This window comes from Oncorhynchus mykiss, chromosome 27 (genome assembly GCF_013265735.2).
Source record: "Oncorhynchus mykiss isolate Arlee chromosome 27, USDA_OmykA_1.1, whole genome shotgun sequence".
In the NCBI taxonomy this organism is placed as follows: Eukaryota; Metazoa; Chordata; class Actinopteri; order Salmoniformes; family Salmonidae; genus Oncorhynchus; species Oncorhynchus mykiss.
Genome location: NC_048591.1, coordinates 37,480,661 through 37,498,160, shown reverse-complemented (window position 1 = coordinate 37,498,160; position 17,500 = coordinate 37,480,661). Strand labels below are relative to the sequence as shown.

General features: G+C 43.9%; 1 protein-coding gene across 4 annotated transcripts in view; it reads left to right on the top strand.

The window, feature by feature from the left end:
* Nucleotides 1-17,500, top strand: part of LOC110512371 (F-BAR and double SH3 domains protein 2) — a 107,307-nt gene that overhangs the window by 26,477 nt on the left and 63,330 nt on the right. For all 4 annotated transcript variants that reach the window (XM_036964898.1, XM_036964899.1, XM_036964896.1 and 1 more), the window contains exons 4-7: nt 14,054-14,133; nt 14,230-14,374; nt 14,792-14,925; nt 17,221-17,275. In XM_036964898.1, coding sequence (XP_036820793.1) covers nt 14,054-14,133; nt 14,230-14,374; nt 14,792-14,925; nt 17,221-17,275 — 414 coding nt within the window. The remainder of the gene's footprint in view (nt 1-14,053; nt 14,134-14,229; nt 14,375-14,791; nt 14,926-17,220; nt 17,276-17,500) is intronic.

The window sequence follows — 17,500 nt, the reverse complement described above, 5'->3', positions numbered from 1 at the left end:
CAGAAGAGAGAGACTGGGAGGGAGAGCGAGTCAGATACATACATACAATACCAGCTTGTTTGTATGTATGAGAGAAAGAAAGAGCCCCTTTGAATTGAAAGAGAGAGTGTGTGTAGAATCTGTCTTCTTGTGACTTCTGGCTGCACTCTTTTATTCAGTCACATTATCAACAGTCTTTTCTCTCTTTCTCTCCCTCACTCCTGCAAGCTGGGTTGCCTAGCAACAACCTCCCCTAGGTTAATGGATTTTCTCTTGCTTGTAAAAGTATTGTGTGTGTCAGACTACTGGCTAGTGGCTTTCCTCTCTGTTTGGTCATTACATTAAAGGTATACTTGGGGATTTTTATGTCTCTACATGCAGGTTGACGGAAGTTGCTAGCTAGCTCTAGCACAATTGCTAAGATACCCATAGACTTCCAGTCATTGTGCTAACAATAGTTAGCATTTGCTCATGAAACTACCTCTAACGTCCTTCTTACTGGACACAGAGACATAACAATGATGTCCACAAGTTCATCTGACTCTGGGGAAGTATATGAAGGGCTTCATTGCCAAAATCCCAAACTATCCCATTTAAAGACTATAAATGAATATCCCTTTTAACCTTTAGCATGTAGGGGCAGTATTTTCGTTTTTGGCTATAAAAAACGTACCCATTTGAAACTGCCTATTTCTCAGCCCCAGAAACTTGAATATGCATATAATTGTCAGATTAGGATAGAAAACACTCTGAAGTTTCCAAAACTGTCAAAATATTGTCTGTGAGTATAACAGAACTGATATTGCAGGCAAAAGCCTGAGGAAAATCCAATCAGGAAGTGCCTCTTATTTAGAAACCTCTCTGTTCCTATGCATGCCTATCCTCCATTTAAAGGGATATCAACCAGATTCCTTTTTCTATGGCTTCCCTAAGGTGTCAACAGTCTTTAGACATAGTTTCAGGCTTTTATTTTATAAAAATGAGCGTGAAAGATCACATTGCGTAAGTGGATAGGTGGGGGCTCTCAGAGTGAGTTTTTGAGCTACAGAGTAAAGCGGCCATTGTTCCACCCGGTGAAAAACCTACACACTCGGTTGATATATTATCGAATATATATTTTAAAAACAACATGAGGATTGATTATAAAAAACGTTTGACATGTTTCTGTGGACATTATAGATATTATTTGGAATATACGTCTGCGTTGTGGTGACCGCTCTTTCCTGTGGATTTCTGAACATAACGGGACAAACGGAGGTATTTTGGGTATAAAAATAATCTTTATGGAACAAAAGGAACATTTGCTGTGTAACTGGGAGTCTCGTGAGTGAAAACATCCGAAGATCATCAAAGGTAAACTATTTTTTTGATTGATTTTCTGATTTTCGTGACCTAGCTATTTAATGCTAAGTGTACATAATGTTATTCTATGCTATCGATAAACTTACACAAACGCTTGTATTGCTTTCGCTGTAAAGCATAATTTCAAAAGCTGAGACGACAGGTGGATTAACAAAAGGCTAAGCTGTGTTTTCCAATATTGGCACTTGAGATTTCATGAATATGAATATTTTTTTGTAATATTATTTGACTGTTGCGCTATGCTATTCAGCAGTTGCTGATGACAATTATCCTGCTACTGGGATGGGTAGCATCAACAAGTTAAAGACAATAAATGAATATCCCTTTTCAAGACAAATGAATATCCTAATGAATGGCTGGATGGAGCGATTGATATTTACTCCAAATGATTGTTGTGAGCCTGCAAGTCTCTTTCTCTCTCTAGTCAATATATTGGCATGATGTAACAGTGGAAATATTGTAAAAGTGTACTATGGAGATTAAATGATACAATATTAAAATAATAATAAAATAGTCAATGGGACAATCAGTAACACTGTACTGTCGATTTAGGGCCAGATTGCACTGCATTTTACTTGGTGCTTGTGTTTCCCAATAGGTCATGTCATTTTGTTCTGACTGTGTTGTAAGTTGGTTTATGCTGATTGATTGGATGTTCGGGTCCTGAGGTTTTAGTGTGTTAGTTAAACAGGTTTGTGAACTCAGCCCCAGGACTAGCTGGAAGAGGGGTCTCTCTCTCTCTCTCTCTCTCTCTCTCTCTCTCTCTCTCTTTCTTTCTCTCTCTCTCTCTCTTTCTTTCTCTCTTTCTTTCTTTCTTTCTTTCTTTCTTCCCCCACCCCCCCAAGGGGCTTTATTGGCATGGGAAACATATGTTAACATTGCCAAAGCAAATGAAATAGATAATAAACTCAAGTGAAATAATCAATCAAAAATGAACAGTGAACATTACATTCACAAGTTATAAAAGAATAAAGACATGTCATATGTCTATTTACAGTGTTGTAACGATGTGCAAATAGTTAAAGTACACAAGGGAATATAAATCAACATTAATATGAGTTGTATTTACAAGGGTGTTTGTTCTTCACTGGTTGACCTTTTCTTGTGGCAACAGGTCACAAATATTGCTGATGTGATGGCACACTGTGGTATTTCATCCAAAAGATGTGGGAGTTTATCAAAATTGGGTTTGTTTTTTAAAATTCTTTGTGGATCTGTGTAATCTGAGGGAAATATGTGTCTCTAATATGGTCATACATTTGGTAGGAGGTTAGGAAGTGCAGCTCAGTTTCCTCCTCATTTTGTGGGCAGTGTGCACATAGCCTGTCTTCTGTTGAGAGCCAGGTCTGCCTACAGCGGCCTCTCTCAATAGCAAGGCTATGCTCACTGAGTCTGTATGTAGTAGAAGCTTTCCTTTAAGTTTGGTTCAGTCACGGTAGTCAGGTATTCTGCCGCTGTGTACTCTCTGTTTAGGGCCAAATAGCATTCTAGTTTGCTCTGTTTTTTGGTAAATTCTCTGTCTGTCTGTCTGTCTGTCTCGCTCTCTGTCTGTTTCTCTCTCTCTCTGCCTGTCTGTCTGTCTCGCTCTCTGTCTGTTTCTCTCTCTCTGCCTGTCTGTCTGTCTCTCTGTCTGTCTCGTATTGGTATGGTGTGTGCTGCCACAGTAACTAGATGAGCTCATGTTTGCGTGTGTGTGTTTGTCTGAGCTCATGTTTGTGTGTGTGTGTGTACGTGTGTTTGTCTGAGCTCATGTTTGTGTGTGTGTACGTGTGTTTGTCTGAGCTCGTGTGTGTGTGTGTACGTGTGTTTGTCTGAGCTCATGCAGTATTGTGATGTCATTCTCAGACAACCTTTTATCAAAATGCCTGATTGGCTCTGAGTCTTTGGTAAAGGGCCAGTGGGTAAGCAGAGTGGAGTTTCCCAGAGCAACTACTGCTGTGTGAGAGGGGAGGGGGAGGGAGTATTTCCCTTTCTTTTGATTTATATCAGACATGCTCCTCCCCCTGTAGTGAAGGACCTCTAATTAGTAGCTGTCAATCAAAGCCTCCCCACACTGTGTGTGTGTCAATGGCCTGGTATACAGGGTGGGTGGAGATGACAGGCCTTCCGGTGTCATTTCTTCTGTTTCCACTCCTCCAGCACACAGACCTGGAATAGTTATGTGGTAGGGTTAGACTGGACTGGAATAGTTCTGTGGTAGGGTTAGACTGGACTGGAATAGTTCTGTGGTAGGGTTAGACTGGACTGGAATAGTTCTGTGGTAGGGTTAGACTGGACTGGAATAGTTCTGTGGTAGGGTTAGACTGGACTGGAATAGTTCTGTGGTAGGGTTAGACTGGACTGGAATAGTTCTGTGGTAGGGTCAGACTGGACTGGAATAGTTCTGTGGTAGGGTTAGACTGGACTGGACTAGTTCTGTGGTAGGGTTAGACTGGAATAGTTCTGTGTAGGGTTAGACTGGACTGGAATAGTTCTGTGGTAGAGTTAGACTGGACTGGGATAGTTCTGTGGTAGGGTCAGACTGGACTGGAATAGTTCTGTGGTAGGGTTAGACTGGACTGGAATAGTTCTGTGGTAGGGTTAGACTGGACTGGACTAGTTCTGTGGTAGGGTTAGACTGGACTGGAATAATTCTGCGGTAGGGTTAGACTGGACTGGACTAGTTCTGTGGTAGGGTCAGACTGGACTGGAATAGTTCTGTGGTAGGGTTAGACTGGACTGGACTAGTTCTGTGGTAGGGTTAGACTGGACTGGAATAGTTCTGTGGTAGGGTTAGACTGGACTGGAATAGTTCTGTGGTAGGGTTAGACTGGACTGGAATAGTTCTGTGGTAGGGTTAGACTGGACTGGAATAGTTCTGTGGTAGGGTTAGACTGGACTGGAATAGTTCTGTGGTAGGGTTAGACTGGACTGGAATAGTTCTGTGGTAGGGTTAGACTGGACTGGAATAGTTCTGTGGTAGGGTCAGACTGGACTGGAATAGTTCTGTGGTAGGGTTAGACTGGACTGGACTAGTTCTGTGGTAGGGTTAGACTGGAATAGTTCTGTGGTAGGGTTAGACTGGACTGGAATAGTTCTGTGGTAGAGTTAGACTGGACTGGGATAGTTCTGTGGTAGGGTCAGACTGGACTGGAATAGTTCTGTGGTAGGGTTAGACTGGACTGGAATAGTTCTGTGGTAGGGTTAGACTGGACTGGACTAGTTCTGTGGTAGGGTTAGACTGGACTGGAATAATTCTGCGGTAGGGTTAGACTGGACTGGACTAGTTCTGTGGTAGGGTCAGACTGGACTGGAATAGTTCTGTGGTAGGGTTAGACTGGACTGGACTAGTTCTGTGGTAGGGTTAGACTGGACTGGAATAGTTCTGTGGTAGGGTTAGACTGGACTGGAATAGTTCTGTGGTAGGGTTAGACTGGACTGGAATAGTTCTGTGGTAGGGTTAGACTGGACTGGAATAGTTCTGTGGTAGGGTCAGACTGGACTGGAATAGTTCTGTGGTAGGGTTAGACTGGACTGGACTAGTTCTGTGGTAGGGTTAGACTGGACTGGAATAGTTTTGTGGTAGGGTCAGACTGGAATAGTTTTGTGGTAGGGTCAGACTGGAATAGTTCTGTGGTAGGGTCAGACTGGACTGGAATAGTTTTGTGGTAGGGTCAGACTGGAATAGTTCTGTGGTAGGGTTAGACTGGACTGGAATAGTTCTGTGGTAGGGTTAGACTGGACTGGAATAGTTCTGTGGTAGGGTTAGACTGGACTGGAATAGTTTTGTGGTAGGGTCAGACTGGAATAGTTTTGTGTTAGTGATAAGATAATTTTGTTCTCCAGGTACATAACCCAATTTAATTATATTACTCTCAGCCTGAAACTCAGAATTTGTAGGAAACTGGTTGAAATGAATCAGGCGAAGGCCCAGCCACAATAGTCAAATGTTTATTCACGGGAACGTTCCCCTTATCATTTCCTGTACATTGGTCTATGTACCTCACATTTCATCATAAATGTCCCTCTTCCTCTCCGATACAATGGCAATATAGTTCACAAGTCTTCTCACATTGTTTAACAGGTGGCAGACAATCTACTACAAGCCCAAGGTCTCTCCCCTCCCTGGGTGGGGACAGAATGTCCTGTAAGGAATACAGTATTCCAGCCGGTCTGACGATAGCTCCATTCGTTTCTAACGAGGAACAGAAAGTCCTTGTTCTAATTCTTGACTAAAACTACACACATCAGATTTAGTGTTATGATTCTAATAAGATTCATACAATCATACAGTGACAGAGTAGTATTCTGTTTAGTTATAGTTCTTCTTTAAATTTCAGGGGGGGTTCAGAGGGGGTTCAGGGAGGCAGAGGAGGGTTCAGGGGGGTTCAGAGGGGGTTCAGGGAGGCAGAGGAGGAACGATGGCGGACTGAAGACAGCGGTGCAGAATGCTTTAAGGCGGCAACCTAATTCAATATCTGTAAATCTGACTAAAAATGAGCACTTCATATACTGGTGGGCAATAACCTTCAATCTGGATAACAAAACAAAACAAATGATAAGGCTAGAGACATTTTTCTACCAGTATTACCGACATAGACAACACCAGAACATGTCAGAGAGGAAGCATGGAGAACCAATCCCCAAAAGATAACGAGACTCCTCGACTGACACAGACAAATTTATGATTTTTTACTATCTTCAACGGTAAGTGTTGAAAATGACTTGCTGAAGTCCATGAATCTGGCATACTTGAACTATTCCGTAAAGACATAACCGAGCTGAAGGCGAGTCTCGAGATGAGGGACGAAAAAGCAGCGACAATGGAGAAAGAAAAAAGCCAGCCAAAATCCGAAGTCAATACCACTGAAACGGACATTAAAGAACTTAAAGAAGAGAACGTGTTTCTGAGAGAAGCCTTGAACTACAGACTAGATCTTTGTGAGAAGAAAATCCTGGTACTTACCAGTATTAAAGAGAATGAGAAGATCCAGAGTCCGGTCAAAGAATTCCTGCGTAAAGGGATACAGGTCCCAGGTAGACAAAATCAAACTCCAACGTCTACATCGTTTTGGACAGCGATACTGGCGCCCAATCGTTGCCAAATTTGCCTTCTTTACAGAATGCTGCCACCACCATGCTTCACTGTAGGGATGGTGCCAGGTTTCCTCCAATGTCCAGTGACGCTTGACATTCAGGCCAAAGAGGTTAATCTTGGTCTCATCAGACCAGAGAATCTTGTTTCTGATGGTCCTTCAGGTGTCTTTTTGGCAAACTCCAAACAGGCGGTCATGTGCATTTTACTGAGTAGTGGCTTCCGTCTGGCCACTCTACCATAAAGGCCTGATTGGTGGAGTGCTGCAGAGATAGTTGTCCTTCTGGAAGGTTCTCCCATCTCAACAGAGGAACTATGGAGCTCTGACCAGAGTGACCATCAGGTTCTTGATCACCTCCCTGACCAATGCCCTTCTCCCCCGATTGCTCAGTGTGGCCGGGCGGCCAGCTCTAGGAAGAGTCTTAGTGGTTCCAAACTTCTTCCATTTAAGAATGGAATGATGGAGGCACTGTGTTCTTGGGAACCTTCAATGCTGTAAAAAAAACAATAGTATCCTTCCCCAGATCTGTGCGTAGACACAATCATGTCTCTGAGCTCTAGGGACAATTCCTTCGACCTCATGGCTTGGTTTTTCCTCTGACATTCACTGTCAACATGCTAGACCTTATATAGACAGGTGTGTGCCTTTCCAAATCATGTCCAATCAAATTAATTTCCACAGGTGGACTCCAATCAAGCTGTAGAAATGGAAACAGGATGCACCTGAGCTCTACTTTAAGTCTCAAAGCAAAGGGTCTGAATACTTATGTAAATAAGGTATTTCTGTTTTATTTTTGATACATTTGCTAAAAATCTTTAACTGTTTTCACTTTGTCATTATGGGGTATTGTGTGTAGATTGAGAAATTAAAAATATTTAAAATGGATTACCAGAAAATCTTACAATTTTAGAATAAGGCTGTAACATAACAAAATGTGGGAAAAGTCGGGGGGTCCTGGTACATATATGGAGTCATGTAGTAACCAAACAAGTATTAAACAAATCATATATATTGAGATTCTTCAAAGTACACGCCCTTTGCCTTGATGACAGCTTTGCACACTCTTGGCATCATCAATTCTAAATAATTTATCATTACTAGTAGTAGTAGTAGTAGTAGTAGTAGTAGTAGTAGTAGTAGTATGTACTAGTGTGTGTAGTGTAGGGTGTTTGTGTGTGTGTCTGTATTAGTGTGTGTAGTGTAGGGTGTGTGTGTGTGTGTGTGTGTCTGTATTAGTGTGTAGGGTGTGTGTGTGTGTCTGTGTCTGTATTAGTGTGTGTAGTGTAGGGTGTGTGTGTATTAGTGTGTGTAGTGAAGGGTGTTTGTGTGTGTCTGTATTAGTGTGTGTAGTGTAGGGTGTTTGTGTGTGTGTGTGTGTGTGTGTGTGTAGTGTAGGGTGTGTGTGTGTGTGTGTGTGTGTGTGTGTGTGTGTGTGTGTGTAGTGTAGGGTGTGTGTGTGTATTAGTGTGTGTAGTGTAGGGTGTTTGTGTGTGTGTGTGTGTGTGTGTCTATTAGTGTGTGTAGTGTAGGGTGTTTGTGTGTTTGCCTGTATTAGTGTGTGTAGTGTAGGGTGTGTGTGTGTGTGTCTGTATTAGTGTGTGTGTGTGTGTGTGTGTCTGTATTAGTGTGTGTAGTGTAGGGTGTGTGTGTGTGTGTGTGTCTGTATTAGTGTGTGTAGTGTAGGGTGTGTGTGTGTGTGTGTGTGTGTGTGTGTTTGTCTGTATTAGTGTGTGTAGTGTAGGGTGTGTGTGTATGTGTGTGCCTGTATTAGTGTGTGTAGTGTAGGGTGTTTGTGTTGCAGCATCTCTCTTGCTTGTCTAGAGAACAATTGTCAGTCTGGAGTCTGCACTGCAGCTCCTCTGCCCCCCCCCCTTTTACCCTCATCTCGTCCCTCCCTCCTCTCTCATTCTCTCATCCCTCCTTCGTCTCTCATTCTCTCATCCCTCCTTCCTCTCTCATTCTCTCATCCCTCCTTCCTCTCTCATTCTCTCATCCCTCCCTCCTCTTTCATTCTCTCATCCCTCCCTCCTCTCTCATTCTCTCATCCCTCCCTCCTCTCTCATTCTCTCATCCCTCCCTCCTCCACCTCTCCTCCTCTGTCCGGCTCATTTGCATAATTGCCGTGTGTGTCTTTGAGCAGGTGACGCAAGTGACACCTCACTCACACACACGAATATACCATACATACTTTTCACATTCACGTGTCACCCTCTCCCCTGGCCAATTCAGTGTTCCTGATGTGGTTCAGCAACTCAACTCTCTCTGGTCGCTTCTAGAAGCACAGCTATGGTGCAACACAAAGGTGTGTGTGTGTGTGTGTGTGCGTGCGTGCGTGCGTGCGTGCAGAGACAAAATGTGCTCTTCGTCTTTTTTCTCTCCTCCTTTGGCTGACTGCATATTGCAGAGGTCCAGACAATATGCAGCCTAACACCACACACTCTTCTCATCAGGGTTGCAGTAAAATGGTAGGTTGTCACTGATAGACTTGAAAAGCCAAGAGAAGAAATGAGAGAACAGGGGAGAGATGTGTGTGTGTATGTACCTGTGGCTGTCCATGCTCCAAGGCTGGAGGTGACCGCATACAGTGGGGCAAAAAAATATTTAGTCAGCCACCAATTGTGCAAGTTCTCCCACTTAAAAAGATGAGAGATGCCTGTAATTTTCATCATAGGTACTAGGCACTTCAACTCGGTCCTGGAGTGGCCTAGCCGGTCTCCAGATCTCAACCCCATAGAAAATCTTTGGAGGGAGTCGAAAGTCCGTGTTGCCCAGCAACAGCCCCAAAACATCACTGCTCTAGAGGAGATCCGCATGGAGGAATGGGCCAAGATACCAGCAACAGTGTGTGAAAACCATGTGAAGACTTACAGAAAACAATTGACCTCTGTCATTGCCAACAAAGGGTATATAACAAAGTATTGAGATAAACTTTTGTTATTGACCAAATACTTATTTTCCATCATAATTTGCAAATAAATTCATTAAAAATCCTACAATGTGATTTTCTGGATTTGTTTTTCTCATTTTGTCTGTCATAGTTGAAGTGTACCTATGATGAAAATACAGGCCTCTCTCATCTTTTGAAGTGGGAGAACTTGCACAATTGGTGGCTGACGAAATACTTTTTTGCCCCACTGTATCCTTTAGCCTACCTGACTTCGGTGTGCGTTTGATGTTCTAGTGCTGGCGTGCTACAGTGTTCGCTGGTGTGTCTGGTTCTCTCTGGTTCTGGACCAGTCCTGGTACTGGTCTCCCATGTCTAAGTCAGGGCCTGATCCTAATGTAGAGTTAACCACTGGAAGACATGGTCCTGGTCTGGTACTGTACTGACTAGACACGGTCCTGGTACTGTACTGACAAGACATGGTCCTGGTCTGGTACTGTACTGACTAGACACGGTCCTGGTCTGGTACGGAGAAGATCGAACCAAAGACAAGAGAGACATGACCACATTTGTTGTTTAGTCAACCAATCAGCAGGAGAGGGCAGACTAGACCCGCCTCTGCCTGTGGGACGGCCTGTCACCACCATCCACCTAACCTCTCCATTGGTTAAGGTCAAATTTCACAGGTGAGGCCTATAGCATTGCATTAAATGGCCCTTGAGGGAGGGAGGGATGGGGAGATGAAGAGAAGGTGTTTCATTTTGGGAGCAGGGTCATGCCACCAGACACTAGTAATCTGACCTGTCAGCACTCCCTCTCACTCCTCTTCTCTCTCTCTCCTTGTTTCCTCTCTCTCCTCTTCTCTCTCTCTCTCTCCTCTCTTCCTCTCTCTCTCTCCTCTCTTCCTCTCTCTCTCTCTCCTTGCGCCCTCTCTCTCTCCTTTCTCTCCTTATATCTGTGTGTGTTTCAAGCCATCCTGAGAGAGAGATTGAGAGTATGAGCAGAGAAAGATTAGATGAGAGGCTGCATGCCTGTGGGATATGGGCGTTTCTCTTCCCCTGCTCTTTTTATCTCTCTTTCTGTGCGTGTGCATGTTTGCGTGCAGGCTGGAGGTGACGGGGTGCGTAGTCTGAGTTATTTTGAGCCTCTACTTTGAGGTGGAAGAAGAGGGGTTGAGTTGGAAGAACAGAAAGAGGAGGGGGAGGAAGAGGCGGCGGACGGGGAGGAAGAGGCGGTGGAGGGGGATTTAGCGGGGGGGAGGGGGGGTGGAGGTAGGTAAATACAAGATCACTGTACCATTAAGAGCTGTTGAATGCCTCTCTCTCTCCGTTGCAGACCCCACTTTTAATGATGTCAGAGGCAGAGAGAGGAGAGGCCACTTTACTGTGTCAGTTTAACCTCTCAGCCCTTTCCTTCAGCACCACCCACTCTGCTCTGACTGGTTTAGTTAGGTGGTGGTGGTGGTGGTGTGTGTGTGTGTGTGTGTGTCAGTGCCTACAGTATGGTATTGTTTTTCTATTACAGCTGTGATGCTGTCATTGGTCATATCTGTGCCATGTGTGTCCCATGGTGGGGAGTTAGAGGGGTCAGCGGTCCCCCAGGATGGAGCTTTCTCCCCAGGCCAGCACTCCCCTAAAACCACGGGCAGTGCTGGAGGTTTGAAGCAATCACATGAGGATAGTGGATACATGTTTGTGGCCTCATTTGCCATCTGTGCGATAGAGAAGAGAGAAATTGAGAAATGGGAGAGGGGAGAGGGAGAGAGAGGTGTTTGAGAGAGAGAGGAGAGAGGGGCTTGAGAGAGGGGAGGACATCATCAAGGTGCCTTAAAGCTCTAGTTGTCCTGATTGGAACCAGCACTTTGTTGTTGTTGCTGTTTTATTAATGAGTGTTCTCTGTTGTCAGGAGAGCACTCTCTCTCCAACTGACACTATACAGGAGAGCACTCTCTCTCCAACAGACACTATACAGGAGAGCACTCTCTCTCCAACAGACACTATACAGGAGAGCACTCTCTCTCCAACAGACACTATACAGGAGAGCACTCTCTCTCCAACTGACACTATACAGGAGAGCACTCTCTCTCCAACAGACACTATACAGGAGAGCACTCTCTCTCCAACAGACACTATACAGGAGAGCACTCTCTCTCCAACAGACACTATACAGGAGAGCACTCTCTCTCCAACAGACACTATACAGGAGAGCACTCTCTCTCCAACAGACACTATACAGGAGAGCACTCTCTCTCCAACAGACACTATACAGGAGAGCACTCTCTCTCCAACAGACACTATACAGGAGAGCACTCTCTCTCCAACAGACACTATACAGGAGAGCACTCTCTCTCCAACAGACACTATACAGGAGAGCACTCTCTCTCCAACAGACACTATACAGGAGAGCACTCTCTCTCCAACAGACACTATACAGGACAACAGTAACTTATATCAGACTGACACTATACAGGAGAACAGTAATCTATATCACACTATACAGGACAACAGTAACTTATATCAGACTGACACTATACAGGAGAGCACTCTCTCTCCAACAGACACTATACAGGAGAGCACTCTCTCTCCAACAGACACTATACAGGAGAGCACTCTCTCTCCAACAGACACTATACAGGAGAGCACTCTCTCTCCAACAGACACTATACAGGAGAGCACTCTCTCTCCAACAGACACTATACAGGAGAGCACTCTCTCTCCAACAGACACTATACAGGAGAACAGTAACCTATATCAGACTGACACTATACAGGACAACAGTAACCTATATCACCCTGACACTATACAGGACAACAGTAACTTATATCAGACTGACACTATACAGGACAACAGTAACCTATATCACCCTGACACTATACAGGAGAACAGTAACCTATATCACACTATACAGGACAACAGTAACCTATATCACACTATACAGGAGAACAGTAACCTATATCAGACTGACACTATACAGGAGAACAGTAACCTATATCAGACTGACACTATACAGGACAACAGTAACTTATATCAGACTGACACTATACAGGAGAACAGTAACTTATATCAGACTGACACTATACAGGACAACAGTAACCTATATCACCCTGACACTATACAGGAGAACAGTAACTTATATCAGACTGACACTATACAGGACAACAGTAACCTATATCACCCTGACACTATACAGGACAACAGTAACTTATATCAGACTGACACTATACAGGAGAACAGTAACCTATATCAGACTGACACTATACAGGACAACAGTAACTTATATCAGACTGACACTATACAGGAGAACAGTAACTTATATCAGACTGACACTATACAGGACAACAGTAACCTATATCACCCTGACACTATACAGGAGAACAGTAACTTATATCAGACTGACACTATACAGGACAACAGTAACCTATATCACACTGACACTATACAGGACAACAGTAACTTATATCAGACTGACACTATACAGGAGAACAGTAACCTATATCACACTATACAGGAGAACAGTAACCTATATCACACTATACAGGAGAACAGTAACCTATATCAGACTATACAGGAGAACAGCAACCTATATCAGACTATATAGGAGAACAGTAACCTATATCACACTACAGGAGAACAGTAACCTATATCACACTGACACTATACAGGAGAACAGTAATCTATATCACACTGACACTATACAGGAGAACAGTAACCTATATCACACTATACAGGAGAACAGTAAGCTATATCACCCTGACACTATACAGGAGAACAGTAACCTATATCACCCTGACACTATACAGGAGAACAGTAACCTATATCAGACTGACACTATACAGGAGAACAGTAACCTATATCAGACTGACACTATACAGGAGAACAGTAACCTATATCACACTGACACTATACAGGAGAACAGTAACCTATATCAGACTATACAGGAGAACGGTAACCTATATCAGACTGACACTATACAGGAGAACAGTAACCTATATCACACTGACACTATACAGGACAACAGCAACCTATATCACACTATACAGAACAGTAACCTATATCAGACTGACACTATACAGGAGAACAGTAACCTATATCACCCTGACACTATACAGGAGAACAGTAACCTATATCACACTATACAGGAGAACAGTAACCTATATCACACTATACATGAGAACAGTAGCCTATATCAGATTGACACTATACAGGAGAACAGTAACCTATATCACAGTAGACACTATACAAGAGAACAGTAACCTATATCACCCTGACACTATACAGGAGAACAGTAACCTATATCACACTGACACTATACAGGAGAACAGTAACCTATATCACACTATACAGGAGAACAGTAACCTATATCACACTATACATGAGAACAGTAGCCTATATCAGACTGACACTATACAGGAGAACAGTAACCTAAATCACACTGACACTATACAGGAGAACAGTAACCTATATCACACTGACACTATACAGGAGAACAGTAACCTATATCACCCTGACACTATACAGGAGAACAGTAACCTATATCAGACTGACACTATACAGGAGAACAGTAACCTATATCACACTGACACCATACAGGAGACCAGTAACCTATATCACACTATACAGGAGAACAGTAACCTATATCAGACTGACACTATACAGGAGAACAGTAATCTATATCACACTATACAGGAGAACAGTAATCTAATTTGTCTGCACTCTCTCCTCTCGTCTCTCTCTGTTGTTGTTGCTCTATACAGGCTCTGCAGAAGCTGGCCAGTCAGTACCTGAAGAGGGATTGGCCAGGCATCAAACCAGAGGACCAAGGCACAGACTACAGGTGAGTAGAGGACAGGCCCCTGCTATCAGCTTTGACCACAACATGACACTGATCTTGATTGGCTAGCAGTCTTCATCTTGCGTAAACTGTGTGTAGGAATGTGTATGCTGTGTGGCGGTCCTATCTGAAGGGGACAGTACAGGTGACTCAGTCTCGCATCAACGTGTGTGACAACTACAAGAATGAGATCTCAGATCCTGCTAAAACTGTACGGCTATACAAGGAACAGCAGCTCAACAAGGTGTGTGTGTGTGTGTCCTAATCTAATATACTATTTCTATGTGTAACCGCTGTCCCTCTGTGTGTAGACTAAATCAATCCAATGTATTTATAAAGCCCTTCTTACATCAGCTGATGTCACAAAGTGCTGTACAGAAATCCAGCCTTAAACCTCAAACAGCAAGCAATGCAGGTGTAGAAACTATAATGTGTGTGTGTGACTGCTGTCTCTCTGTGCTGTGTGTAGACTATAATGTGTGTGTGTGTGACTGCTGTCTCTCTGTGCTGTGTGTAGACTATAATGTGTGTGTGTGTGACTGCTGTCTCTCTGTGCTGTGTGTAGACTATCATGTGTGTGTGTGTGACTGCTGTCTCTCTGTGCTGTGTGTAGACTATAATGTGTGTGTGTGTGACTGCTGTCTCTCTGTGCTGTGTGTAGAGTATAGAACAGTTGAATCGTATCCAGGTGGAGCTGCAGGACTCTGTGAAGGACCTGGCCAAAGCCAAGAAGAAATATTACGACTCAGAACAGGTGGCTCAGGCCGTTCGAGAGAAGGCTGACATCGAGGCCAAGTAGGTGGACAGACCTACCTCTCAACCCTAACCCAACCACACTCAGACCTACCTCTCAACCGTAACCCAACCACAACCCAGACCTACCTCTCAACCCTAACCCAACCACACTCAGACCTTCCTCTCAGACTTACCTCTCAACCCTAACCCAACCACACTCAGACCTACCTCTCAGACCTACTTCTCAACCGTAACCCAACCACACTCAGACCTACCTCTCAACCGTAACCCAACCACACTCAGACCTACCTCTCAACCGTAACCCAACCACCGAGACCAGGGGACGTGTGTGTCTGTGTGTAAAGTGTAAGAGATAGATGGAGAGAGAGAGTTGCAGTAGGGTGGCAGTGTTACTCTCCTGGCTGGCTCTGTTCCTTATCACTCACTATAAAGCAGCAGGAACTCACATAGGAACTCTCTGTGTCTCTCTCTATCTCTCTCTCCTCTGTCTCTCGCTCTGTCTGTCTGTCTGTCTCTCGCTCGCTCTCTGTCTCTTGCTCGCTCTCTCTCGCTCGCTCTCTCTCGCTTTGTCTCTCGCTCGCTCTGTCTGTCTCTCGCTCTGTCTGTCTCTCGCTCTGTCTGTCTCTCGCTCTGTATGTCTCTCGCTCTGTCTGTCTCGCTCTGTCTGTCTCTCGCTCGCTCTCTGTCTCTCTGTCTGTCTGTCTCTCGTTCGCCCTGTCTCTCTCTGTCTATCGCTCTCTGTCTCTCTGTCTGTCTCTCTCTGTCTCGGTTTCAATTCAAGGGGCTTTATTAACATGGGAAACATACAGTTGAAGTTTACATACACTTAGGTTGGAGTCATTACAACTTGTTTTTCAACCACTCCACAAATTTGTTGTTAACAAATTATAGTTTTGGCAAGTTGGTTAGGACATCTACTTTGTGAATGACACAAGTAATTTTTCCAACAATTGTTTACAGACAGATTATTTCACTTATAATTCACTGTATCACAGTTCCAGTGGGTCAGAAGTTTACAAACACTAAGTTGACTTCTGCCTTTAAACAACTTGGAAAATTCAATAAAATTATGTCATGTCTTTAGAAGCTTCTGATAGGCTAATTGACATCATTTGAGTCAATTGGAGGTGTACCTGTGGATGTATTTCAAGGCCTACCTTCAAACTCAGTGCCTCTTTGTTTGACATCATGGGAAAATCAAAAGGAATCAGCCAAGATCTCAGAAACAAAATTATAGACCTCCACAAGTCTGGTTCATCCTTGGGAGCAATTTCAAAACGCCTGAAGTTACCACGTTAATCTGTACAAACAATAGTACGCAAGTATAAACACCATGGGACCATGCAGCCGTCATACCACTCAGGAAGGAGACGAGTTCTGTCTCCAAGAGATGAACGGACTTTGGTTTGAAAAGTGGAAATCAATCCCAGAACAACAGCAAAGGACCTTGTGAAGATGCTGGAGGAAACAGATACAAAAGTATCTATATCCACAGTAAAACGAGTCCTATATCGACATAACCTGAAAGGCCGCTCAGCAAGGAAGAAACCACTGCTCCAAAACCGTCATAAAAAGCCAGACTACGGTTTGCAACTGCACATGGGGACAAAGTTTGTACTTTTTGGAGAAATGTCCTATGGTCTGTTGAAACAAAGCAAGGCTTGCAAGCCGAAGAACACCATCCCAACCTTGAAGAACGGGGGTGGCAGCATCATGTTGTGGGGCTGCTTTGCTGCAGGAGGGACTGGTGCACTTCACAAAATAGATGGCATCATGAGGCAGGGAAAATTATGTGGATAAATTGAAGCAACATCAGTTAAACCTTTGTCGCAAATGCGTCTTCCAAATGGACAATGACCCCAAGAATACCTCCAAAGTTGTGGCAAAATGGCTTAAGGACAACAAAGTCAAAGTTTTGGAGTGGCCATCACACAGCCCTGACTTTAATCCGATTTGTGGGCAGAACTGATAAAGCTGGTGCGAGCAAAGAGGCCTACAAACCTGACTCAGTTACACCAGCTCTATCAGGAGGAATGAGCCAAAATTCACCTTCCCTTTGTGGGAAGCTTGTGGAAGGCTACCTGAAACGTTTGACCCAAGTTAAACAATTTAAAGGCAATGCTACCAAATACTAATTGAGTGTATGTAAACTTCTGACCCACTGGGAATGTGATGAAAGAAATAAAAGCTGAAATAAATAATTCTCTCTACTTTTATTCTGACATTTCACATTCTTAAAGTAAAATATAAAAAATCTGAGTTGATTTCTAATGCCTGATCAGTCTCGGGTCTAGGTTTGATCTGGGTTGATTGATGTGGTCTGTTGTCTCTCAGGTCAAAGCTGGGTCTGTTTCAGTCCAGGATTAGTTTACAGAAAGCCAACGTTAAGGTAAGCACTCTTCCTCAAACCACATGTTGGTATGCAGAGCAATCTGGCCTGCTGTTTAACACTCTCTCTCTCTCTCTCTCTCTGTCTCTCTGTCTCTCTGTCTCTCTCTCTCTCTCTGTCTCTCTCTCTCTCTCTCTCTCTGTCTCTCTGTCACTCTGTCTCTGTCTTTCTCCGTCTCTCTCTCTCTCTCTCTCTCTCTCACTGTCGCTCTGTCACTGTCATTCT